This window comes from Eublepharis macularius, chromosome 3 (assembly GCF_028583425.1).
Source record: "Eublepharis macularius isolate TG4126 chromosome 3, MPM_Emac_v1.0, whole genome shotgun sequence".
In the NCBI taxonomy this organism is placed as follows: Eukaryota; Metazoa; Chordata; class Lepidosauria; order Squamata; family Eublepharidae; genus Eublepharis; species Eublepharis macularius.
The window spans coordinates 171,037,069-171,064,803 of record NC_072792.1 but is presented as its reverse complement, the minus strand read 5'-3'; the positions used below and the strand labels follow the sequence as shown (position 1 = coordinate 171,064,803).

General features: G+C 44.0%; 1 protein-coding gene across 4 annotated transcripts in view; it reads right to left on the bottom strand.

The window, feature by feature from the left end:
- GRM5 (glutamate metabotropic receptor 5) overlaps window positions 1-27,735 on the bottom strand; it is a 379,337-nt gene that overhangs the window by 79,610 nt on the left and 271,992 nt on the right. For all 4 annotated transcript variants that reach the window (XM_054973633.1, XM_054973634.1, XM_054973631.1 and 1 more), the window contains exon 3: window positions 10,456-10,691. In XM_054973633.1, the coding sequence (XP_054829608.1) occupies window positions 10,456-10,691 (236 nt within the window). The remainder of the gene's footprint in view (window positions 1-10,455; window positions 10,692-27,735) is intronic.

Below are 27,735 nucleotides of genomic sequence, written 5' to 3'. Positions count from 1 at the left end.
TTACAGTCAAAGCTTTGCACCTGTTCAGTTGTCGCTGTTGTTACATGCCCAATTTGTTGCAGCTTCTGGCTGCATTTGCACAATCTGCAAACTACATCTTCTCGATTTGCAGAGAAGAGGCATGTATCCCCTAGCATCATGCTTAGGGGGTGCTACTTGCCTGAGCCTCGTGGGCAAGAAAATAGATTTTGGCACTCCAACCGTGTGTAATGGGAGTGCACGCCATTCATGATTTGCTCAATATGTGAGGTGGCCATTTTGTATACATAGAGAAACACAGGGCTCATTTCGAGGGGGAACGTGCAGGAACACAGTTCCAGCAGTTCCCCAAAGAGGTCATGTCAGGTGGCCCTGCCCACCTGACTCTAGGCCATTTTGGGCCTGTTTCAGCCTGGATTGGGGCTGAAATGGCCCGGATTGGGCCTCTGACGGGAAGTGGATCACTCTCTCACTCAGGAGTGGCCCAATCCTGACCATTTTGGGCTCTTTTTCGGCCATTTTCAGCCACTTTTTGCCATTTTGGGCCCAATTTCGGCACTGAACGGCCAGGATTCTGTCCAAAACAGCCAAGATAGGCGATGTCAGGGGGTGTGGCATATGCAAATCAGTTATGCCAATGACACACTTCCGGTGCTGTCAAAGGGCATGGCATATGCTAATGAGTTATGCTAATGAGCTACGCTAATGAGTTCCTTTGGCTCTTTTTCTACAAAATGACCCCTGGAGAAACATATATATTTTTCCATGTGCTTGGGTACGTGCAAACACTAGGGTTGCCAAGTGACTGGAGAAAAATGAATTGTCCCTTTAATAGCAGCTGAACAGGATGTTATTTAGCAGGTTATTTGTTTACCTCCATGTCATCCAGCTGCCCTGTTATGCTTCTATTAAAGTAATAGGGCATTTTTCTCCAGGCCTGACGGCTACCTTGGCAACACTTATCCTCAAAGATCCAGTGTTTAGTTTGTAAGTACTGGAGCTAGAAAAGAGCTCACGGCAATATTCAAACAAAATGGCAGCTGCACAGATTGGACTGGTAATGACCATTCCTGTTATGAAGTGTTGGGACAGCCAGAATCAAAGAAGCTCTGAAAAGGGCTGTTTGGTTTTTATATGCAACTTACATGCTGCAGTGAATGCCATTTATATGTAGAACACATGTAGAACTCATTATGCTGATTTGCTGTACTACAAATAATGTCGACTTCTATTGACATTTTACAGGAAAAATTCAATGCAGGGAAACAGAGAGTGGCACCAAAATAAATGATTATGGGTTTGAGCTGTGCAAAGGAAAAATGAAATCAAAAAGAGAATTTGTGGGTTGAAATAACCAGTATCAGGGGCCGCCTCTCCCCATATGTACCCTGGAGAGCGCTTAGATCAGCAGGTAAACACCTACTGGTGGTCCCTGGCCCCAGGGAGGCTCAACTGGCTTTGACCAGGGCCAGGGTGTTTTTGGTTCTGGCCCCAACCTGGTGGAACTCTCTGTCGGAGGATACTCGGGCATGCCAAGATCTTGTATCCTTTCGGCGGGCATGCAAGACAGAGATGTTCCGCCAGGCATATGGTTGAAGTTGGCATTAAATACATCAAATAAACCTCCCTGCTGGTCTCCCACTAGTAGGGGGGGCACATAGCCATCTGCCCCCACGCATGTGTAGTTACAGAATACCAACTCACACCTCTTTCCTTTTTTATGTATGGTGCACAGGGAAGAGTGAAAGGGGCCCCCTCTTGGGATACTAGCATTTATATCTGTTGAGATTTTGATTTACTGAATGTATGCATTTGAGATTGTGATTTCACTGTTTTGTTTTTTGTATTTTTACCTATTGCTGTAACCCGCCCTGAGCCCGCTTGCAGGGCGGGTGGGCTATAAATCAAATAAATAACAATAATAATATCAGAAATTTAAAATCATCCCTAGTTCAAACTGCCAGTCTCCCAGTGATTAAATAGGATAATCACTAAGGCAATCCTGGCAAGTGGATTGAGTGGAGGGCAAGTGAACAGGGAGAAATACACTTGCCATTCAAGTGTCATTCGTCACTTGTAGCTTGGCCCTAAGATGTCTGCATTTAAAATCCCCATTTTCTCCAGTTTTTTTTTTTTAAAGAAGGAAGTGGAAATCCTTGATCTGAGAATTGCTGCCGGTCAGAGTAGACAACTCTGACCTTGAGAGACCTGTGGTCTGACTTGGTATTATGCTGCTTCATGTGTTTGTGTGGGAAAACAACAGAGTAAGAAAAGAAAAACCGAGAAAGCTAGAGTAGGAAAAAGGAAGGGCCATGGTATTCTGTGGTTCTTTTGAAGTAATATCTCCTAATTAAAAAATAATAAGCAAAATAGTTGTCAGGAAAAAAATGCAGATAAGCCTATTTTAGTAGAAATTATGTAGTAAACTGAACAGCAGATTATATTGTAATACACAAAATGCAAAGCATTGCTCGACAAAATTAACTGTGCATGCATTCTGCAATTTATTATACCAAAAGTAAAGAGAAATCTAATCCCAGCAACATTGCTTTAAAAAAATCAAGTGAATGGCCCATATTAAAAAAGATAGATTTTTTTAAAAGTATAAAATGATAGGTTTCTAGTGGGATTAGTGCTGGTTTTCTGTAGACGGCCTGATGATAACTTCCAGATCAAGTAAATGAGAGTTGAGATTGGATTGCTTCACACTTCACAGAAACCAGAGCCTGCAAGAAGAGTGATTGACAAAATCAAAAGGGATTTAGCTGAATGGAGAATCTGGGATTTTCAGAACTAGAGTAAGAGCCTAATTTCTAGATATAAAAAATAGTTAAAAAAAATTAAAATGAATTATTGTATAGCCTTTATATTGTATATCTATTAAACATCGGATTAGTACTCAATTTGGAATTAGTTGTGACTTGAAGCCAATTAAATATTTAGAGATAAGATTTAATATTCATTTTAGCCTGCCATATCTAGTAAACTGGAAGCTGTAAAACATCAAAGAAGAGTTGGAAAAATGATCTCAGCTGCAACTTTCTTGGAATATGTGAATTATGGCTGTTTTCACACTGCTTACCTTCTCTCAGAACGACCTGGAACATTGCGCACAAAACACGGAAGATAGCATTTTCTCGTGCAACATTTGTGCGATGTCGTGCAAATCTCGCATGAGAAAATGCGATCTTCTGCGTTTTTTGCACGATGTTCCGGGTCGTTCCAAGAGAAGGTAAGCAGTGTGAAAATAGCCTATCTCAAATAAAATAACAGTACTCTCCAATCTAAATTCACATTTTTTTTAGCATTTCCTTACTGGTTAGGTTATAAAGATATTAAAGACGGCTACCTTTACCTATAGAGATATTAAAGATGGGTATAAAATGTGGAGTTAACATATTTGGACTGGAAAAAAAATTAGATTAAATGTGCTATTTTATAAGGAACCTATTTTAGAAGGAGGAGTTTGTTCTACCAGACTTCAGATAGTAGAGCAAAGCTGCACAATTCTACTGCTTAAATGTATGGGTATCTTCAAATTAATGTGACATATTGCCGGAACACAAACATTTATTGGCTCCATTGCAAGGCCTAATGTGGATGAATCAGGAAGGTCGGAGCGCTAATTTAAATAAGAAATGAATCCCTGTGCAACTGTTAATTACATGGGATAAATATAAGAGTAAAATTGCTCCAAGTATCGCTCCCATGGTGGTTGGAAATGTTAAATTTAACAGAGGTGGCCTTTGGGAAGATTTTTCACAATGAGAGAGTCAAAATATATTTAGATTCCAGGATTAAGTGGTTAGACGCAGCAGTGCAATTTCACATGAGAAAATTGTACAGGAACCTGACTGGACCAATTTAATTCCTTTTTCAGATATATCTTTTAAAAAAATAACGTGTGAAGATGTTCAGACCAGAAAAAAGAGCTTTTTTGATTGGGCCTGTGTATATTTGTGATGCATTTTTTTCAATTATACGAAGGATCTGTGGTCCAGAGATATTGGTTGGGGGAGTACCAAACCGAACGTGGTAAAATGTGTTTTATGCTGTGTTAATCATTAGGAGAACCACAATATACGATCATCTGTAGGAACTCTTTGACCCCTAAAACAGGTAAAGGTAGTCCCTTGTGCAAGGACTGAGATGTTACTGACCCATAGGGGGATTTCGCATCACGACATTCTCTTGGCAGACTTTTTGTTACGGGGTGGTTTGCCATTGATTAAGCTTAAATAAGAATTGCAATGCCAACATTAGATGTTGGAAATATCAAGATTATGATGCAGATTTTGGACATGTATAAGGGTGATATGCAGATGCTCAAGCCAATTAGGGTAAAATTGAGAGGTTTCATTAGGCAAGGGAGGGAAGGCAGCATGCTATAGCCCAATCTCATCAGATCTTGGAAGCTTAGCATGGTTGGTGCTTAGATGGGGGACCACCAAGAAAGACTCTGCAGAGGAAGGTACCTCTGCCTCTCAGTTACCTACAAAGCCCCTTGCTAGGGTTGTCATAAATTGGTTGCAACTTGGTGGTGCATAGGTAAAAGGTAAAGGTAGTCCCCTCTGCAAGCACCGAGTCATTACTGACCCATGTGGGGATGTCGCATCACGGCATTTTCTTGGCAGACTTTTTATTACGGGGTGGTTTGCCATTGCCTTCCCCAGTCAGCTACACTTTACCCCCAGGAAACTGGGTAATTTCACCGACCTTAGAAGGATGGAAGGCTGAGTCAACCTTGAGCCGACTACCTGAACCCGGCTTTCGTCATGATTGAACTCGGCTCGTGACTAGAGATGGGCATGAACAGCAATATGAAATTAAAAAAGCCACGAACAGCCCAATCTGTTGTTCATGAACAAGCTGTTCATGAGGCCCCATTCCAAATGAACAGGTGGTCATTACAAGCCTCGTTCATTGCTGTTCGTTAAGCCAGAAATCTGGCATCTGCAATCAATTCTCTTGGCAACCAGAGGCAGGGACTGCCTGAACTCTGTCTGAACTCCTGCTGTTGCCCTGGAAACCCCAATCTGAGCCCAATTTAGCTTGAGAGGCAGGTCTTCCTTTTAAGTGTGGAGCTCCAAATTTGTTATAAGGAAGCAAAGAGCAGGGGGGAGGGGGGCTCCCAGCTCTGGTTTTGCAGACAGTGAGGGAGAGACAGTTGCTGTTGGCATTTTGAGAGAGAGAGTGCATTGGAGTTTGAATTTTCTTTGTGTGTGGTGCGATAGGGATCTACCTCTTCAAGTTCCAGGGCTGCTTCCAGGCTCTGATCCAAACTATTATTTATTATTGGTATATTTCCTGCTGCCTGCTCAGGTAAGATTTCTGGGAGTGGTGCAGTAGGGATCTACCCCTTCAGGTTCCTGGGGCCAAGTTATTATTTATTATTGGTATATTTGCTGGTGCCTGCTTAGGTAGGGTTTCTGGGAGTGGTGTGGTAGGGATATTGATGGCTGGAGGAGAGCCTGCTGGCCCCGACAAACAACGAACATGTTCGTGACAGGATCAGGTTCTTCAGTGTTCGTTGTTCATTGTTCATGGATGGCAACGAACAACGAACACCATGTTCATTTTTTTTTCTGTTCGTGCCCATGTCTAGTCGTGAGCAGAGCTTGGGCTGCAGTACTGCGGCTTACCATTCTGAGCCACAGGGCTCTTTTGCTGGCACATACATACCTATATTAAGAATAATAACAATAACAACAACAATAACAACAAAATTCTATTTATATACGCCCTTCGGGACAACTTAACACCCTCTCAGAATCATTTACAAAGTGTGTTATTATTATCCTCACAACAATCATCCTATGAGCTGGGGCTGAGAGAGCTCTGAGAGAGCTGTGACTGACCTGGCTCTCCAGATTAAATTAGGCAGGAAACAGGGATTCAATTGAATTTTGATGCCTCTCCACTTGTTCTTAATTGTTTACCAGTAGAAGATTGTGTGGGTTAGGAGCTGGGTGCACAATTGGGTGGGGACGGGCAGCAGGCTAACAGCTGGTGGTGGGCAGGACAGGGGGTTGCCCCCCACCCGCCAAATCTGCTGCCTTAGGTGACTGCCTCAAGTTGCCTCTGCCTAGAGGAGGACTAGCATGTGTGCATATGTGTAGGGAAAGTCTGAATGTTGCAGAGGTTCTATGTGTGTACGATTGCACACAAAGTATACACAGACTCACATTGCACCCTGAAAGGCACCTCTAACAGAAGTCGCACCATCCAAATGGGTTTTGCCCCTCTTGGCAACTGTTTCCTAAAGCAGCTTTCCACATAATTAAGAACTGCAACTATCCACCCGTATGGGAAGAAGTAAAAGAATGCACTGTGAGATAATCAGATCCAGGGAAACTAAATGTGCCTCTAGAGTCCCCAGGAACAAGGTTTTGATTTTTGGTCTCTTGCAGGAGAATCTGAGATAACAGGTTTCAAATCTCCACTCTGTTGTAAAGCTCACAAGGTGGTCATATGCTGCTTGTCCTTTCTACCTGTCCACCCCCACTGGGTTGTTGTGAGGATAAACTGGAGAAGGGAGATATATATGCAGGGCTTTTTTTCAGCTGGAACATGGTGGGACAGAGTTTTGGAACCTCTTGAAAACGGTCACATGGCTGGTGGCCCCGCCCCCCTGATCTCCAGACAGAGGGGAGTTGAGATTGCCCTCCGTGCCACTCCCTTCTGTCTAGAGATCAAGGGGTGGGGCCACCAGCCATGTGACCATTTTCTCCGAGGGCAACCCACTGTGTTCCACCACCTCTTTTCCCAGAAAAAAAGCCCTGTATATATGTATATGCTCTCCTGTGCTGTCCTTGAAGGAAAAGTGGCATAAAAATATACGAGACATGATAAGTCACCTCCTGGAGCAGACTTTTCTCTTAGGTCAGTCACAACTTCCTAGAGCTCTCTCAGCCCCAACCACCTCACTGGGAGATTGTTGTGAGGATAATAATAACACGCTTTGTAAATTGCTCTTAGTGGGTATTAAGTTGTGCTGAAAGGCAGTGAATAAATTGAAGGTTGTGTCATGTTTATGTTATTTACCTCTCTTCTTTTGTCACCTTTCTTGTAGTTTCTGTTTTTTGCTTATTTTTCTGTAGTTTTCATCATCTTTTATTTTTTCTTAAGGTCTACCTTTAGGGCACACTGTGTTTGGCTTTGGGAAATCGTATGTGGACTTGTTTGTTTCAATCATCTTGATGAACAAAGAAGTTTAAAACAAAACAAACAAAAAGATGGCTCGCCCACATTCTCCTGTGGCAGGGAAACGAAGGCAGCGAGGATCAAGTCAGATAACTATGAAAATGTCTCACTTTCTGTAATGCTGTAGCTAGGCAGAAAATCAATACACTTAGCTGGGGTAGCATCAGTTGTTTGAATGAAGCATGTTGCAATTTTCTATTGAGGAATAGGTTGGATGATTAAATGCAATGTCACCCTAGAGGGAAGCATAAAGAAGCAATATGCTGGCATGTAAAGAATGTGCAGTTAAGATTGCAAACTCCATTTTAGGAATTTTCTGGAGATTTTGGGGTGTATCCTAGGGAGGGCAGGGTTTGGGGTATAGAGAAATATCAGCAGGGTGTAATATCATAGAGTCCGCCTTCCAAGGCAGCCATATTCTCCAGGGGAATTGATCTCTGTCATCTGGAGATCAGATGTAATTCTGGGAGGTTTCCAGACCCTGGAGGTTGGCAGTCCTGTATGAATTTCTCCAAACAAGGACCAAAATGTCTACAGAGAACTGATAGATAATAACAATAATGCAATTTTAATGAAAGTGCCAATGCAATGAGTTCAAAAAGTGCTCCATGCATTGGGGCTACACGCGTGCCGGTGGATAGTCCCTAGTATTTTTGGAGTATATATTGGAATACATAACTTGCACTTTTTGCACTCATTGCATTGGCACTTTCATTAAAATTGCATTATTGTTATTATCTATCAGGTTTCTGTAGACCTTTTGGTCCTTGTTTGGCAATATTTTGTTTGAAACCTGTCCCTACTTGTTTGTGAAGTCCTGTATGAATGCCAAATGGCAGATCGGTTTGCATAACAACAACATTCAATTTATATAGCACCCTTCAGGACAATTTAATGGCCACTCAGAACTGTTATTCTGCAAAGTGTGTTATTATTATCCTCACAACAATCATCCTGTGAGGTAAGTGGGGCTGAGAGAGCTCCTAGAAGCTGTGACTGATGCAAGGTCACCCAGGTGGCTTCAAACAGAGGAGTGGGGAATCAAACTCGGTTCTCCAGATTAGAGTCCTGCTGCTCTACCAACCTGGCTCACACATAGCACATAGGACTCGTTTTCCACCCAAGTAACTGAAGCAAGCCACTTAAGACACTGGCAACTGAGCCTGGGTGAAGGTCTGGGCATGTTTTATGTCTGTCATTGCTGATCAAACACACACATAGCCACCGGCCAGGTAATGCCCAAGACATTCCAGCACTGCTGAGGCTTGGCTTGTTCTTGCTGCATCTGATCAAGTTCAACCCTTGCCTCCCCAACGCCTTTGTTTATATTCATTCATTCATTCATACATTCATTCATTCATTCATTCAATATTTAGTCCATCCTCCCTACAAGCAGGCTCAGGATCTAATGTGTTCTAATATCTGTATCATTTTCTGATATGTATCATGACAGCTTTGGTCATCTGCACCAATATTTTATTTATTTTATGTATTTACGTTATTTATAGTCTGCCTTTCTCTCTAAGGCTCAAGGCAGTGTAAGCCAATATGATCAACAATTGGAACATTCAGTAACCAATACAATAAGGTATAGATTATGGAACAATTTGAAACAATGAAAGGTAAGTTATGGGTTATATGAATTCAAATCATCACCATAATAGAATCACTCTTTTACTATTGTAACATGATTGGCCCCCTATTGTTATTTATTTGTTTGCTTAGAAAATGTATATGTCAATTCTCTAGATGTCTGTTCAAGGGGGGTTATGATCGTTGATGGAGTACTTATACAGCAACACTTAACTGATTAACAGTATAACCCTAAAACAAGCTTCTCCAATCTAAACCCACTTATTTCAATGGGCTTACACTGGAGTAACTCTGCATAAGATTGCACAGTAATTCTGCAGCAGCTTCACTTGCTTCCTGTGGAGTTCCGGATCAGGTTTGGCTTTAACCTATAATGGACTGGGGCCAGCATACCTGAGGGACTGCCTCTCCCCATATATACCCCGGAGAGCACTTAGATCAGCAGGAAAACACCTACTGGTGGTCCCTGGCCCCAGGGAGACTCAACTGGCCTGGACCAGGGCCAGGGCATTTTTGTTCCTGGCCCCAACCTGGTGGAACTCTCTGTCAGAAGACACTCAGACCCACCAAGACCTTGTATCCTTTTGGTGGGCCTGCAAGACAGAGATGTTCCGGAAGGCATTTAGATCTGCTAAATCGGCCTCCCTGCCAGTCTCCTACCAATGGGGGGGGGGCATTGTGACTATTCCCCCCCCCATGTACAAGTAGTGACCAACTGAGCATCCACTCATGTCTCCACCCTGTCTCTTCTCCTTATATGGGTTGCAGGGAAGGGGGGGAGGGAATCTTGTCCCAGAATACCGGGAACTTACGTTGCGGAGCTATGTTTTATGCCGCTGAACTTGGATCTTGTGATTCTGTGATTTTACTGGGTTTTTTTAATTATTTATTTGTATGCTGTAATCCACCCTGAGCCCACTTGTGGGGAGGGCGGACTATACATTTAATTATTATTATTATTATTAATAGTAATAGTAATCATAATAGTAATAAAAGTTTTATTTTTCAAACTAGCAAACTGGATAGAAAGAGAAGAGCTAAACCTAGCTGGCTCGCTAGCTAGGAGAGAGTGCTCTAGAGTTCTAGAAGAAAGGCCTAAAAATATTATTCTGCAGACAGAGAAGGACGAGACCCTTTTAGGAATAAAGTACTCCCCTTACAGTAATGTCTAACTAGCGCTTGCTGCCTCCTGCATTATCTTCATCTCTTCTTCTTTGTACGCAGACATGCTATGCTCCAGAAATGATCACGGAAGCAGCAAAAACTCTTCCCCCAGACACAAAGAATGGAATTTCATCAGATCTGAAAATGGCTTAATGGGGAGATATCATGTTCCAGGAGACACAAAATATTGAGAGCAACTGATAGTCCACTAAAAGGGAAGGGGGGTTAGACTGATCCAAGCCCCTGAAAACTTATAGAACCATGGAGGAGTGTGATGTGATTTCCAAATTATTCCCCCCATGACTCCTTGAAGACCCCCAGCTTGTGTAACCCATTACTGAGTACCACCACTTGAAATCGTTCTTTGAATCTGACCCCATCGAGGCACCGAAAATACTTACAATCACAGGACCTGCCTGATCTATGCCCCGAATTCTCAGAGTCCCTGAAGCAATTAACTGCTGTAACTTCATTAGTTTAAATATTAAATAATCACACCAGAACAAAGATGCTTACTGCTGCAGGTCTTGTTGAATTTCGTATTTTCTTGGAGGGATCCTTTCAGCCTGCACTGGAAACGGTGTTGCCAAAATTCCTGAAACCAGGGATTTCGGTGATTGGTTTCTGGCTGAAGTTGCAGGTAATAGTCATCAAACCACTTCACATCGGGAGACTGGAGCTTGATCGTTATTCCGCCAACAGCTTCCCGCTGGTAGCCGTCTGTCACATCATACCTGTCCGCCCAGCCGTCACTGCAGAGATAAATAAAAGGAGAAAACGCTCCATGAAGAGGCTGCTGCTACGAACCATTCACAGGCATTATTGACAGGTGTCCTTGGAAACAGAGCAAGAAGCTAACAAAAGGTGACTGATGTCGAACAAGGAATATGCTGGTAAGTCCTGCATCATTATTTTTAACATGGAGAGAAAAGCCTTTGGTTGCCCCCCGTATATGTGGTATGTTTAAAAATGGGTTATACTGATGGAGTATTCTCGTTATGGCCATTTAAAGATGGCGTGTCTCAAATACTTTCTGGGCATAGCCTTCATGGGGAGCTTGGGCATCCATCTAATCAAAATGTTATAGCTCTGGATTTCCTGCATGGAACAGCAGGTTGGATGAGATGTCTCCTTCCATCTCTAGAACTCCAGAACTCCATGACTCTTGCTAGGAATGAGAGTCAATGTAGTGATGATAGTGTTGGACCACTCTGCCATGGGAGCTCACTGGTGGACCTTGGACCAATCATTCTCTCTCAGCCCAAGTACTGCCCAGGGTTGATGGAACAATGAAGAAGGGCAGAATTAATGGAAGCCGCTTTGGGTGGAGTATGAATGAAGTATGTAAGTACCTAGGCGAGGTGTTCTGCTTGTTGGATCTGCTGACTACCACTCCAGAATGGTCAAGATGGTGGGAAATATTGCCCTTACTGGTGAATGCTGGGAGATGGGAATGGAATGCCTTGGTCAGTAGCATCAAAATGTGTGGTTCCTAACTGGCTAGCTGCTGCGGACGCAGGCTATGGCTATTGTCATCAGCAAAGACAGCTAGCTAGTCAGCAACCACATATTTGCATGGTGCTGAGCTTCTCTCTGCCTACAATGGCAACTTCCATCACTTCATGGGAAAGCTGGGAATTTTTCATCAACATTAGGACAATGATGGTGTTGCACTCAAAATTGTGTTTTCTCGGTAGTCCAAATAGCTCACAGGATCCAGGGAGAGAAGGTTGTTTAAACCATTTAATTAAATGGGAGGAACCTTAGCCATACAGAGGACCCAAGTTCACATCAACGGTGCTCAGTGGTTTCAAGAAGGGAGCTTGTTCTCTGGCTGCTGCGGCTAAAACCTCAGATAATCTTTGGGCATGTCCAAACCCACCAGTCTCTTTCCTTCCCAACTAAACCAATGTTCATGGGTGCATTTGTCGTCCACCCGTTCCTGTACTCTACAGGCTAATTATCTATTATTTGTTTTCTTTTTTAAACATACTACACTCTTCACAAGTAGTTTAATTTTGCTGAGTTGCACTTGAAACAGATTCGCCTTGTTCCCAAAAGGAAGGTATTTAATGTGGTGAACAAATAAAGAGGAGTGACTTCACCCACTACTGATAAAGGGAGACTGGCGGATAACTCTGTCCGATGAAGCAATATGATCCTTTAATGACTTAGCTGAATTCCCTGGAGTCCCTGCAAAAATCCCAGGAATGAGGCTTAACAGAAAGCTGCCTGTAACTCAACACAGTGTGCTTGAGAGGCTCTACAGTGTACCCAGGGGAACGTGGTGTTTGCATGTAGAAATTCCCTGGCATTTCCACATAAAGAGTATCAGAAAAGGCTTCAGCTAAAGACCTTGGTGAACCAGTGCTAGACCGACTGCATCCACAGATCGTTGGTTATTGCCCTGTTGAAATGATATAGCTCCTGAGGAGGTAAATGACTACAAAAATAAATTATTGCAACAGCTCACAGCTGCAGGAATCCAACTGTCCTCCTACCCAGCAACAACATCCTAATAACCAGCAGGCATCCTCCCTCAAGTCTCTTGACCACTTCCCTCTCGGTTCAACACCGTGTCAATTTTCTGAAAGGGTTGCCATTGCCTTAGCAAATGCTGGGAAATGGTGTTGAGGACAGTGCCTGGGGAGGCTGGAGTTTGGGGAGGATGTGACGTCACTTCTGGGTGATGCTCTAGGAATTTCCCCTAATCTCTGTGGTAAAAATCATAGAAAAATGGAGAAATTCCTAAAGCACCAGTATGGAGACCTTTTCTGGCCATTTTTCTCCTGCTCCTCAGTTTCTTGAGGGGTGAAGATGGGGCTGAGAGAAGGGGTTTCTCCACTGTGGGTAGGCAAATGGTAAACTTATTTTCTGAGGAGGTCAAAGCTTGGTTGAAATGGACAAAGGGTGTAATCCATTGTGATAAGGAGGAGTGAGGAGACTATGTGGAGATTTGGACTGTCTTTTGTGAGGTGAGTCAAATGTGTTTGTCTGATGTAGAAGCTTTTCTCACACCTCTCTCCATACCAGCCTGCTTTTGCAAATGATAGACGCCAAAGGGTGTCCTGCTTATGTAATGGCTCTATGTGGTTGAGGTGATGGAGGAAGCCTGGTTATGTTAATTCATTAAAGATAGGTGGGCATGAGTGGCTGATAGGGATGTGCATTTCGGCATTCAGAATGCCGAAAGAATGCCGAAACAAAAGTGTTTCGGCTTCTTTCGGGGAATGCCGAAACGTTTCGGGGAATGCCGAAACGTTTCGGGTAGCCGAAAGAAAAAAGCCGAAACGTTTCGGGATTCTTTCGGCTTTCTTTCGGCTTTTCAATGGGAAAATGCCTCCGTCTTCCCGGACGTCTGGGGGAGGCATTTTCCCACCGAATAAGCCCAAAATTGGTGGGGACCTTCCTCTAACCCTTCTCTAACAACCACCCAAGTTTCAGACAGATTGGACTTTGGGGGGCCATGTTATGGCCCCCCAAAGCAGGTCCCCCCATCCTCCCATAAGAAAGCGAAGGAGCAGCATATTGTTAGCATGCTGCTACTCATCTTCTTCATTATTTCCTATGGGGAAAAAATGAAGAAGCAGGCTTCCTTTGCCAGGGGTGGCATTTTGCATGCAAAATGCCCCCTCACCCTCAGGGGCCCTTCTCCCACCCCTCCTCCCACCCCCCACCAAGGCTCAGCCTGCTCCCACTTGGGGGGGCCATTTCATGGCCTCCCCAAGTAGGTGCTCTAATCTCTACCACTGACAGCTGGGGGAGGCTTGTGTTGCCAGGGGTGGCATTTTGCATGCAAAATGCCCCCAAGCCCTCAGGGGCCCTTCTCCCACCCTTCCCCCCACCCCCCACCAAGGCTCAGACTGCTCCCACTTGGGGGGGCCATTTCATGGCCTCCCCAAGTAGGTGCTCTTTTCTCTACCACTGACAGCTGGGGAAGGCTTGTCAGTTGTGTTAAAACACAACTCACTTAACATCAGAGAATCACAAAGCATGATTCCTGTCAAAAAGACTTTATTTCTTGAACAGCTTTAGGTTACACAGCAGGGGGGAACACCAAAGGGCATGGCAGCACTATCTTACACAAAAATAACACAACTCACTTAACATCAGAGAATCACAAAGCACAATTCCTGTCAAAAACACTTTATTTCTTGAACAGCTTTAGGTTACACAGCAGGGGGGAACACCAAAGGGTATGGCAGCACTATCTTACACAAAAATAACACAACTCACTTAACATCAGAGAATCACAAAAACACAATTCCTGGCAAAAACACTTTATTTCTTGAACAGCTTTAGGTTACACAGTAGGAGGGCACAACAGGGCATGATAGCAATGTACTACAAAAAATAATACAACCCACTTCACCGTTTTTGACAGCAATTGTGTTTGTGTGATTCTCTGATGTGAAGTGAGTTGTGTTATTTTTGTGTAGTACACTGCTTTCCTGCTCTGTGGTGCCTTCCTACTGTGTAACCTAAAGCAGTTACAGAAATAAAGTGCTTTTGACAGCAATTTTTTGGGGTGATTCTTTAATGTGAAGTGAGTTGTGTTATTTTTGTGTAAGATACTGCTTCCATGCCCTTTGGTGTTCCTCCCCTGCTGTGTAGCCTAAAGCTGTTCAAGAAATAAAGTGTTTTTGACAGGAATCGTGTTTTGTGATTCTCTGATGTTAAGTGAGTTGTGTTTTAATTTTTCTGTGTGGGGGACTGCTGGTGTAATGTGTCATAATGCTTTGCCTACTTGTACTTTGGAAGGGAGAAAATAATTTTTTTTAAACTTTATTTTGTGTTGTTCTTGTTTTATTCTTTGTTGTGCAGTTGGTTCCCATCATAGGGAACAATGGGGCTGGCTGGCCAGCCATCTCTGTAGGTGGTGGGGGAATTTGAGGGAGGGTGTCTGTGGTTCAGGTGCTCTTTCACAGGGACCAGCTGGCACTCAGAAGTGTGCCCACCATTGTGGCACCCCTGGGCTGTGCAGAATTGCCCAGGGAAAGAGAGTTTAGAAGTTCCCAGCATAGGGAACAAAGGGAGAGGGCTGGCCTTTGCCAGCCTGTTCCTGGGGTTATGGGTGTGGGGCAGGTGGGGGTGGATTTGGGTCTGTGAGGGGCTAATGTGGGGATTTGGGTCTGTGTGTGGCAGCTGGGGGGGAATTGGGTTTGTGTGGGGCTGTAAGGGGTGGACTTTAGGGGCTGAGAGGACCTACTTGGGGAGGCCATGAAATGGCCCCCCCAAGTGGGAGCAGTCTGAGCCTTGGTGGGGGGTGGGAGGAAGGGTGGGAGAAGGGCCCCAGAGGGCTGGGGGGCATTTTGCATGCAAAATGCCACCCCTGGCAACACAAGCCTCCCCCAGCTGTCAGTGGTAGAGATGAGAGCAGAGCACCTACTTGGGGAGGCCATGAAATGCCCCCCCAAGTGGGAGCAGGCTGAGCCTTGGTGAGGGGTGGGAGGAGGGGTGGGAGAAGGGCCCCAGAGGGTTGAGGGGCATTTTGCATGCAAAATGCCACCCCTGGCAACACAAGCCTCCCCCAGCTGTCAGTGGTAGAGATTAGAGCACTTACTTGGGGAGGCCATGAAATGGCCCCCCCCAAGTGGGAGCAGGCTGAGCCTTGGTGGGGGGTGGGAGGAGGGGTGGGAGAAGGGCCCCTGAGGGTAAGGGGGCATTTTGCATTCAAAATGCCACCCCTGGCAAAGGAAGCCTGCTTCTTCATTTTTCCCCATAGGAAATAATGAAGAAAGATGAGCAGCAGCATGCTAACAATATGCTGCTCCTTCCCTTTCTTATGGGAGGATAGGGGGACCTGCTTTGGGGGGCCATAACATGGCCCCCCAAAGTTCAATCTGTCTGAAACTTGGGTAGTTGTTAGAGAAGGGTTAGAGGAAGGTCCCCACCAATTTTGGGCTTATTCGGTGGGAAAATGCCTCCTCCAGGCGTCCTGGAAGACGGAGGCATTTTCCCATAGAAAAAAGCCGAAAGAATGCCGAAATAATGCCGAAAGAATCCCGAAAGCCGAAAGCCGAAAGAGATTCTTGTTTCGGCTTTCGGCTTTAACGATAGAGAAACTTCTTTCGGCTTTCTACTTTCGGCTATAGCCGAAAATTTTTGGCTTGCACACCCCTAGTGGCTGACTATGACAGGGAAGTGATTTAGAATAAAACAAGGACTCTAAGTAAGCAGCCTGACCTGGATAGCCTATGAGAGCCGGATCTTATCTGATCTCAGAAGCTAAACAGGATTGGCCTTGGTTAGTAATTGGATGGGAGACCTCCAACAATGACCAGGGTTGCAGAGGAAGGCAACAGCAAACCATCTCTGTTAGTCTCTTACCCTGAAAACCTCCCAGGGGTTGCCATAAGTTATCTATGACTTAAGGGCAGGACTTTTTTCCTAATTAAGTAGACTCTTTGAGCAGGAGCCACTTGGAATAATTCAAATTGCTTCTTTTAGGATCACTTGTGTCTCCTCTTTTGTGCCAAGTCCAAATTTGGGGAGGGGGTTCCTGGCAAAGAAGCCCCCCTCTAGTGCCCCCTCCGTTAAGCATGCTCTCCTCTTGTGTGCAAGGATGCACTCATACCCTTCCTGAAGAGGAACTGGAGTGTGATTCACTTTTCTTTAACCATCCTCAGTACAGAAAAGCTAAAAGAGCTCAAAACATTTGTTTTTTTTTCCTCCTAGTTGTCTCTTCCAACATGAAATTGGACATGGTTTTTATGACACCATAGAGGCTTCTGGGATGATCTCATTCCTGCAGGAATTAGATTGACCAACCTTTTCTGGACAGTGGTGTGCCCTCTGCTGAAACATGAGCTCAGCAGATGCCCCGTTATGCCTTGACCCCAGCCCTGTCTGTCCGCGTAAGTTATACTATGGAAATACAGTAATTTTCTTCTCTTTTAATACTGAATTGAAAATGTCTGCATACCTTCCCCAATCATTGTGCAAAGTGAGATATATGATTTACCACTAAAGAATGTAATCACGTCCCAAGATGCTGAAAAAGTGGTCAATATGTCATTAGAAACCACCGGCTCATTGAAAGATCAATGTTGGACTACCTTAGACATTGAGTATGTAAGAAATTGATGATGATGACCGTGAAGATAATGATGGAGATGAGGAGTGACGACCATGATGAAGATGATGTTAATGGGCTGGCTCCTGAGGTGCTGATCAGGCCTTCTTGATATCACTGTAGTACAAAAAAATATTATTTCAACACAATAACATTTTGGAAGGCATCCAAGATTAAACGTACCCCAGCGAACCTTCGTAAGCGTGGGTTCAAATAATACATTAGCCCTTTCTATTATTACATTTTTGGCACTCCTACTTTGCCACTCACAATGCTCCTCCCTTGCACACCTGGAGACCATGCTATCAGCGATTACTGTGATAGGGGCAATTGCTATTTTCTGTGAATAGGGGTGCCACAGTAACATGGATTAGAGGACATTATACTCAGTCATACACATGTATTCTGGTAAACTTTGTATAAACTCTGTATGAACTTTGCTGTAGTTTTTTTCTTGCATGTTATATAACCACACAGGTGTACTTTCATCTTTGACAGCCAATTAAAAATAGTGGACAGTATCAAGATTAATGTTCTCTAATCATAGAATGGTCCAATGATGATCTACTCATTTAATTTCTCCCATCATTTTTACTGATTTATAGTTTTTCTCTTGCAGCTGGACATGGCACCACTTTTTGGCCAATTAGTATGCCATATGGTTGAAAATATGAATTAAATTTTAAACCAGTCATAGTTTATCTATGCTATCACATGAAAAAGATCTTAGATTTGTACATAAAATAACACATGAAAAGTGTTAACCTAGATAGCAAATCAGTGTTCTGGCTGAAATAAATCTCATTAAGATATAGGTGAGAATCGTATCATTGTATTGTGTGCTATGGCAAGCAATGTATTTCATAGTAAAACTGTTTGATTTAAACTTAGAGATAATTGAAAAATGTTAGGAAACTTATTTCTTGTTCCCTTTACTTGTTCCATCTTTGTAGGTTTTACATTAATAAATGTTTATATTTTGAGATCTTGCTTCATTAAAAAGACTAGTTTATGCCAATAAGAGAAAATTTTAAACTCTAAAGAGGAGTCTTCATTTCTCAGAAGGAGGTGATTGCAAGAAGAACTCTATAAATAATTTTGTACTGACAAACAGCCTCTTTAAAATAGAGAACACTTTTTTCAGGTCTAATCTAAGGTCTGGAAGCAGCTTGGAGTTTAAGATAGAATCTTTAGTCTGTTCACGTGGAAGCCTTAAGTAGACACAGATAACAATTCGTTACAGGGGTGTGTGAATATTTTCAAGCTTCGGTCAGTGCCAATGTATTTACACAGCAAACTGGGGTCTCCTATAATGTGTACCGAAGCTGGGGGGAAATTGCCGTATTCACACAAAATGGTAGCCATGCATATTGAGAGGAACATGCACAGTGCACTCCTGGTATGTGAGAGTCCCCAACATGGAATGCCTGAACATGGCTTCGCATCATTCCTGTGGCGGTACTACCATCATGATATGCAGTCATTCTTCAAGGTGTCTCATGGGTGAGCATGACTTGTAGCCATCTGGGCATGTGGATGCATTCTCCAGCTGATTTACGTGAATACTGAAGACAGGTCCTTTGGGGGGAAAAGTTCCCCTTATTGTCTTCAAGTTTCCTTCAGTATTGCCAGAGATGAAAAAAAAAATCATGGTAAGTACACTGATAAATGAGAATTGAGCAATCTCAATGTGGCACTAATTTGGGCTGCCTCTAGTGAGAATAGGGGTGAGGCAAAGTGCTGAAGGATGCCTTTTTACTCCTTTTGCCCATTGGAGAAAAGGAAAAATTCCATATTCCATCTATTAGAGCAACTGCAGTAGCACAGAATGGGGACTTTCTTCCTCTCTCTTCCTCTCTCTTACATAGTTATATGTAACTATAACTAATGTAAGGAGGGAGGTTCAACTTGACTGCTAATTTGGGTGGGAAAGTTGCATTGTGGGAGGGGTGCTAAGCCTCCCCATCTTTGCTATTTCCCAGTCTGAATCTAAATCCTTCACCCTCGGCTGCTACTTAGATGGTATCACCCCAGGAGGGTCACATTAGCTTTAGGGGTAGGTGGAGATTTAGATCAGGAAAATGTTACTGGGGAGGGAGGAGCTTAAGTACTTCTCTAGCGATGCTTCCCCAATCCAGCATTCCTTAGTTGCTCTTAAGTAAAGGGTGGGAAATGGGAGTTCTTATAAAGGATCTTTCACATTTTCTCTCTTTTAATACTCAGACTGATCTGCATGCTACCACTTTTCTGATGACCGAAGATCATGGGTGGGAGATCTCTCCCAATTTCCCTCCACACTGCAGGATCCTGCTTAGGTTGGCCAAATAGTAGGAGCATTGAGAGGGCGGAATCCTTGAAAACCCAGCATTGTGTGGGTGATGTTGCAGCGATCCATGGAAGTGATGCTGCAGTCACCCACAATGCTTTAGGAATTCCTTGAAACTCTATAGCAAAGACCATACAGGTTTGGGGAATTCCTAGAGCATTTTGCAGGGGTGGGGGTTGTGATATATTGAGGAAGGGAAAACCCTATATGCCACCTGGAGCTCCTTCGAGGAAAGGTGGGATAAAAATGTACTTTAAAAAAATATAAGTTCCAATATGTGATCAACTCCAAATCTGAAAGGGCCTGGGATAGTTGCCCTCCTTCCAGGCACAATAGCAAGTTCCTACCACTATGCTCCAGGTTCTAGACTTCACTGAGCAAGGGGCAGAGACAGGAAGTGACATTACGTGATGATGTGGGGTGCTGTGATGTCACTTCCTGTTTGTACCCAGAAATAATGTCACAATGCTTTCAGAATCCGCATGCCTCTATGGTAAAAAAAAAACCAAGTGAAATGAACAAATTCTTAGAGCATCATGACATCTCTGCTGGGTACAAACTAGAAGTGACATCATGAAACATGATGTCACTTCCCGCTCCACAATGACTCCCACTAGTTTCCAGATCTCAGCTGGCACCCCTAGTCTGGTGGTGGGTTTCATACAGGGTGACCATTTTTGAATTTGAAAAGTTTGCACTTCAAACTCTCCGAAGTAGAAATTTGCCAGAATCATTATCTCTAACAGACCAGTTTTGTCTATATTCTTGTTCTGTGTAGGGTGTAAAGAATGTACCACAACCAAGCTTGTTTCTGATTCACAAGCAGCGGTGGGGTGGGGGGGAAGAAAGGATAAACCAATTCCCTTAGTGCAAAATCAATACACAACATGGGAGAGAAAGAAAGGGAAAGAGAATGGATATGCTCCTTTGCTCTTCCCATGGAGAAGTGGTGGATGTTATTTTGAAAATTTACTCCTGAGGCTCAGGTTTGATTCAGGATAAAGGCAAGTACCAGTACCCTCCGGTCCGCTAACAAAAATTGGCTCTGGCAGTTTCCCTCTCCTTCTTTCCCTAGACATCCTCTTATCAGCCTCCGGGCTGAAATCATTTCCAAGTTATTGGATAGGAGATGGTTTGAATTACCTAAAATGCTGACTGCATTCAAAATATTTATCCTGATATCCTGCCAAAAGACACAGGCAAGCACTCCAGGTCTCAGTACAAAGTGCCACACAGCTCAGTTTATGAAGCTAAACAGAATCACAATTGCAGTGATGTATGACCAAAAAATAGACTGTATATCGGCATCTGATTCATTGGAAAACAAAAGGCGTTTAACCACTTTAAAAAGGATTTAACTTGGCGATGTCCATGGCTTCCTAACAGCATGCGGAGATGATTGATTTCTTCAGGTTTATGGGAGTGAGGGCAACATCCCCAGTCCTGAATCAATATTAAGATAAATGTTAATGATTGTAGGCAGAGGAAGGAGGTCGGAAGGGCAGCCTCGTTTTTTAAAAAGATTGGAAGGAAATACATAGCACTTTTTTAAGAAAAAAGAAAAGTTTTGCAAGTTCCTGCCAGTTCACCTCTCTGTACATAGGAAAGCCCCCCCAAAGATGCCAGTACTCAGTACCAGTACCACCACCACCACCCACACACAGAGCTGTAGGGATTAGAGATGGGCATGGACCCAGAAAAAAACGAAACGTGCGGTTTGTGGTTTGTCGAGTTTCACGAACCACGAACTTTCATGGACTTGCCCCGGTTTGCGAACTGATTTGATTGGTTCATGCAAAGTCACTTCCAGGTCAGCAGAAGGTCTGCAGAAAGCCCCTCCCCCTCCCTGTTGGCTAGGAACCTGATTGATCAGCGTCAGGCTGTCTGTAGTGACAAACCAAAAAATGAACCAAATGAACCGGCCTAAAGTTCATGGCGGTTCGTCAGAAATGAGCTCTGATGAACTGCTGGTTCACGAACCATGAACTAACCTGGTTCGTGATGAATTTTGTTTCATATTTCAGTTTGTGCCCACCTCTACTGGGGATACATATCCAAATAAGAGAGACAGAACCCTTGGTGAATAGCAAAATACCCTTCAATGTTTCACAGATAGAAATAGAGACATTCTGTTCTATCTGTATACACTTGCTGTATATTCCACTCTGTGACTATATTTGCACTGCAAGAGCCCACTCTATAACCCAAGCTCAGCCGTCCATTAAAATACAATTTTGTCCTAAAGTATATTCACAATGTAACATATACTGCACTGAATGAAATGGTAGGTTGTACACTACACAGTGCCTTAGACTTCACGAGTATATGTTTTTATGCATGAAGCATGCACAAATGTAGGTAAAATGCACCCAGCCCTGACATTTGGTAACATATCTTCTGTAGGTAGTGGGGAGAGAGCTGAACTCTGAAGGATGATGACTCTACCAATCCTCTAACAAAGCTCATTCAGAAGTAAAAACAGGGAACACCCTGGGACACTGTTTTTACTAAGGATGGATTCCAGAAAACAAAGATTGTCCCTAGCGTTGCCAGGTGCCCTCTTCTGGCAGGAAAACTCCTAGCAAATTATGCCTCTGCCAACCAATCAGCAGCCGAACAACAGGATGAGGTGGGCCAGGGAAAGGGACATGTGCACAATTGTGTCCTTGGACAATGATGTCACTTCCAGCACGACTCAATTCTTTAATACTTGGCCCCAGATAAGGGCTGAGTGTTAAAGAATCAACACAGCGTGATACCATTGCTTCTGGGTTGCACCAGAAGTGACATCATCTGCCAGGGATATAATCATGTGTGCAGACTGCTGAATTCCCACCCTCCACTCTCCCACCATCCCCATCTCCCACTGGTTTTCAGAGGAGGCTTAGCAAACTTAATTGTCCTTGATTAGGTAACATTGGAACACATTGGAACACATGCTGTAGCTATAGTGTGGGAGGGCATCACAGATGTTAAGATGATACAGGTTATTCTCTGGGTGGCCTTGGGCTAGTCAATAGGGTTGCCAATCCCCAGGTGGGGTCTGGAATCCCCCCAGAATTACAACTGATCACCAGATGACAGAGATCAGTTCCCCTAGAGAAAATGGCTGCTTCAGAGGGTAAACCCTGTAGTATCACATCCCTGCTGAGTTCCCACTCCTCCCCACACTCTGCCCTCCTCAGGCCCCACTGCTAAACCTCCAGGAATTTCCCATGCAACCCTACTAGTCACTTGCTCTTAACAAAACCATGCCCACAGCTTTTGCTATTGGCCAGGGATAACCTCCGTTTTTCAGTTCATTTTATCCCATTTGTTGTCCTACGAGAATCCTTGGTTTCAATTTGATTAATGTGAATTGCCAGGATTTTATTTATAGAACTAGAAATCTTTAGGGCTCACATCTCTCTCCAGGGTCTTTAGCTGTTAAATCTCTGAGTGGGCGAGTGGGTATATTATCTCAGGCACATGTGTGCAAACATGCATGCATTGGAGAAAAGTAAGGCACCATGTAGGAGACACCACGTGTTGCTTGACGTGCTGGTGCTGCCTGTTCTAAATGGCTGAGAACATGAGATTGTGGGGCAATTCTTCTAGAGTGTCTTTAACCCTCAGAGTGAACATCTTCTTGGCTTTTAAAATGATGTTGGCTGCTGCACAGCAAACAAATCCAGCATACAAAATAGAGTATAAGTTGTAATGGGCGATGTGTGTGTGTCAGTTGCCAGTCCTTGGCATGGTCAGAGAGGCTACTAGTATATTCCTATTTTCATCCATGGATTTATTAGGATGGTGTCATGTATGTCTCTGCCCAGCCATCCATGCCAATTTTGATTCTACTGCTCAGTGCTTGATGCTGGATGCTCAATGCCAGTATTTGTAAACAGAGGCTTGATGTACTTTGATTTGCTTTGTTCGTGTTATAACTGTTTCTCAAGCTTTACAGGTGGCTATCTACTGGACTCTACTGTTATGACCTTGGGTTCCCTCTCAGACTATGATACGTCTTTCTCCCTGGCAACAAAGTGTGACAGCACAAATATGTAAAATGTTCTCACAGAGAAGGAGCGGGGAAACTTTGTTGATAACTGAGAGAGGGAGGAGAAGAGTGAACTAGAAGAGAACTGTTTCTTTCTCATGTCTAGAGATGGGCACGATCTGCATTACGATCGGAAAAAACCCACGATAATGGCGATCGTGACCCGGCAGATCGTGATCGTCCACGGCCAACGATCCAGTGATCGGGAGAGGCCTGGATCATTGCATTCAGGCTCGGATCGGGGATCCAGACACTCAGGCGCCAGCAATCTATTCCCCTGGCAACGGAGCCAGGGGAAAGCCTGAGCTGTGTTTGCCCTCCTTCTGTTGCCCTGGAAACCCGAATGGAAGCCCAGCTTTCCTTGATCAGCAGGGCTTCCTTCCAACCATGGAGCAGCAAAGCAGTCACCAGTTGGGAGAAGACACCCAGGGGAGGGAGGGAGGAGGGGTGCTCTGTAGCCATGGACACTCCAATCTCATCCCTGCAAACACTGATAGGCAGCTCTGATGGCCAAACACAGACCTCCTGTGTTGCTGAATGGGACCTGAGGGGAGGCGACTCGTCACTGCCTCCCCGTGCTCGCCAGGCCTGGCGGCCGCCACCACCACCCACCTTCCCACATAGCTGGGAATAGCAGCGCAGCCCACTTTGGCCTCCACGATCCATGATCCACGATCCACAGCTCGGGAACAGGAGATGATCGGTGTGGATCGTTAACTCGGGATTGTCGCCGGCGCCGATCCATGATCAGCTGGATCGTTAATTTTTTTGGGATCGTGCCCATCTCTACTCATGTCGTCATTCTGGTCAATCTCTAGTCGAGCTGCTTAGACATTTATGTTACTCCTAAGTAGACTTATGAAACTGTATATTGAAATGATTTCTGAATAAAATCCGTTTGACTAAGTACTGGTGTCTTACTGCAAATTGGGCCAGAGATCTGTCTGCAGTATCCTGTCATCCATAGTCTGACAGATGGTGTGGTGTTTCCCACCCATGCAAGGCCGCTTGCATTAAAGGAAGATGCCTCTTTGTTAACTCAAGACTCCTTATGCCTGTGAGAAACTCCTCCATTAGCAGAATGGACTTGTAAGATCCATTCTACAGGATGTTCCTTTTTTAAGAGCCCCCGCCTATTCCCTGCCTTAGTGTTATTACAATATGAAGATAATCAGCAAGGAACAGTGTAATCCTACAACAATCAGAGGATTTGTTTAAACATTTCAAAAGCAAACGTTGAATTGAATGAAATGGAGAGCAGTTCCAGATTCTACTCTCTCACTCTAATCGGGCAAACCATAGCAAGAGTGCAAGATTTGCTCCACTAGCATCTTAAGACCAGCTAGATTTGCAGGGTGTGAGCATTCAAGACCCTGCAAGGAACAGGAGCTTGCTGCATATGATGACATCGCTTCTGGAAGGGATGTCATTGCACCCAATGGGAGCGTGCCCACTGTATTCACGTGCAAGGAAGATAGCCCTGGTAAGTACCAAGTCACCCCCTCTCCCACCAAGAGGTTAAGAGGACCTGGCAACCATGTTGGTCTGCAGTAGAGCAGCAGCAGGATTTGAGTCTAGAGGCACCTTAGAGACAACAAGATTTTCAGGGTGTAAGCTTTCGAGAGCCCTGTGGTGCAGAGTGGCAAGCTGCAGTACTGCAGCCCAAGCTCTGCTCATGACCTGTGTTCAGTCCTGGCAGAAGCCGGGTTCAGGTAGCCGGCTCAAGGTTGACTCAGCCTTCCATCCTTCCAAGGTTGGTAAAATGAGTACCCAGTTTTCTGGGGGTAAAATGTAGGTGACTGGGGAAGGCAATGGCAAACCACCCTGTAACAAAAGTCTGCCAAGAAAACGTCATGAAGTGACATCCCCCATGGGTCAGTAATGACTTGGTGCTTGCACAGGGGAGACTACCTTTACCTTTAAGCTTTCAAGAGTCATAACTCTCTTCTTCAGACATGAGCAGGAAAGACATTGTAAGCCACGTTGCGTCACAAGGAAAAGGCGAGGCATAAATATGTTAATGAATACATAAATATTGTATAAATATTGGTCTGTGATATCTTTGCTAGGAAACCAGCATGCAATCTTCCATTACCATGGCCTTCTCTTTTTTTACACAAATGGAGGAGAAGAGAATAGCCTTCTCCATCAGCAGGCCATGACCTGGGCTGTTTCCACATGCTGTTAAAGCGACAGGCTACTTACTGAATGCTGACGTCTCTTCCCCCACAGATTCCAGACACCTCCGATTTCAAAGAGGAAGCAACCAGTTTCGCTTCCGTTTGTTCAGCATCTTTTGTGAGAACGGGCTTTCCCACTCTTTCCTGTGCTAGGTATAGGACGCTGAACACACGGAAGCCAAACTGCCTGCTTCCCCTTTGAAATTGGAGGCATCTGGAATCTGTGGGGAGAAAGTCAGCATTTAGTAAGTAGCCCAGGTGAGCCTGATCTTGTCAAATCTCAGAAGCTAAGCAGGGTCGGCATCATTTAGTAATTGGATGGGAGACCTCCAATGAAGACCAGGGTTGCAGAAGCAGGCAATGGAAAACCACCTTTGTTAGTCTCTTGCCATGAAAAACCCATCAGGGGTCGCCATAAGTCAGCTGTGACTTGAGGGCACTCTCCAACACCACCTTTATCAGCAAAAGGCTCCCTGAGCTGAAACTGAAACTTCAGGGGAACAGATCCGTGGCATCATACCCCACAAATGCCAGTGTTAATCGACACTACTTGTAGAACTGTCTAAAGTAACCATGACAACTAAGTGTTCAGGCTATTTTTTTTAAAAAAATTATATGAATTGCCAGGACTCTTTATTGTTACTGTAAATGGCGGGGAGGGGGTATGCTTGAATGCTTTAGTGTGACATGTTAAAATCCACATGCCATTGTGTCTTTTGTATTCTCTTCCGTTTGCCACCCACTTGGAAACAGCACCGTATTGAGTATTATATAACAGCTTTAAACCGAGAACGGTACCATTCACTGAAGTGCATTTAATTCCAGCCACCCTTTCTCTTCCCTACAAAGAAGTGAGAACTCCTAACAACATGCTATATTAAAACACATAGAACTAAATCCTGCCAACCCTTTCATTGCAGGGAAAGCTGTTTTGGGAGTGGGGCGTGGGGGTGATTTGGAACATTGAAGTTGCGGGGAGGCGGAGTGGAAAGAGATGGGATTAGGGAAAAGTCACTGGATAAATATATTGATATTTAGATGCCCTTTATTGATTTTTTTGCAGGAAACAGAGAAAAATAAACTGATGGTGTGTGCATTTGAAGATTAAGAGCTGAAGAAATACGTTTTAAAGGGAAGAAGGATCTAACCTTGAAGCAACTCTTCCATTGCCATCTGAGGAGGAGTTTTTATTGTATGTAGCATTTTAAACTTTACTGTAATGTTTTTATCTGCTTTGATGTGTTTTTATGTAAATTAAAATGTTGTGCTCCGCCTTGATCCCACTCGGCGGGGAGGGCGGACTAAAAATCTAATATAATAAATAATAAATAAATAAATAATAACCACTTAAGGCTAACTTGGGGACAAGAGATATTATTGATGGTAAAGGTAAATTTGAAGTTAGTTTATAATTTGTAGTATGTATAATTCTTTTCACGGAGAAAATTGGTACTTATTCCTAATTCTTATCTCTAATTCTTATTGTTCCCTCCCCTTCTTTTTTTATCTTTTTGTCATTGTTTTTCTTTGTGATGTCTTTTGTCAGTCTTGGAATGATCTTTTAATAAAAACTCTGAGATAGGATGCTTAACCCTTTCCCTTCCTCTCACCAGCTCGCTGCTTCTCTGCTGCTTCTCTTCATCAAGTCGCACCTACCTTGCAAGGTTCCAACTGCACATTTGTGAGGATAAAGACATTTGGAACATGGTGGGGGAGGGAAAGGCAGCTGAGGGGAGGGTGTTTGGAGTGGTGAAGCAGTGGACAGGGAAAGGGACAAAGGACTCAATCTTTCCCCCTCCCACTTCCCTGCTCTAACTCCCCAAGTATTCATGTGTGCAATGGTTAGAATACTGGATGAAACCCAGAAAGCTCAAAAACAAAGAACCACCATGTTATTCATCCCAATTAAAGTATTTTAAAAGCTGTAATACAAAGATCAATACTTCTTTGCTCAGTAAAGGAAGAACTATAATTTCCTCATATTTACAATACGTGTGAGAAATGACAGTGTGCTTACTAGATAGATGCAGTTCACTTGTATATTGACTGCTTCATATTTTCCAGCTGGGCCGATGTTTTTCATCACATTGGATCAAGAGTGCTTGTGGTTTGGCTGAGCACTCTGTCACAATTTGACTGTAGGCCCCCTCAAGCAGAAAGGAGGAAGTCCAAGTGC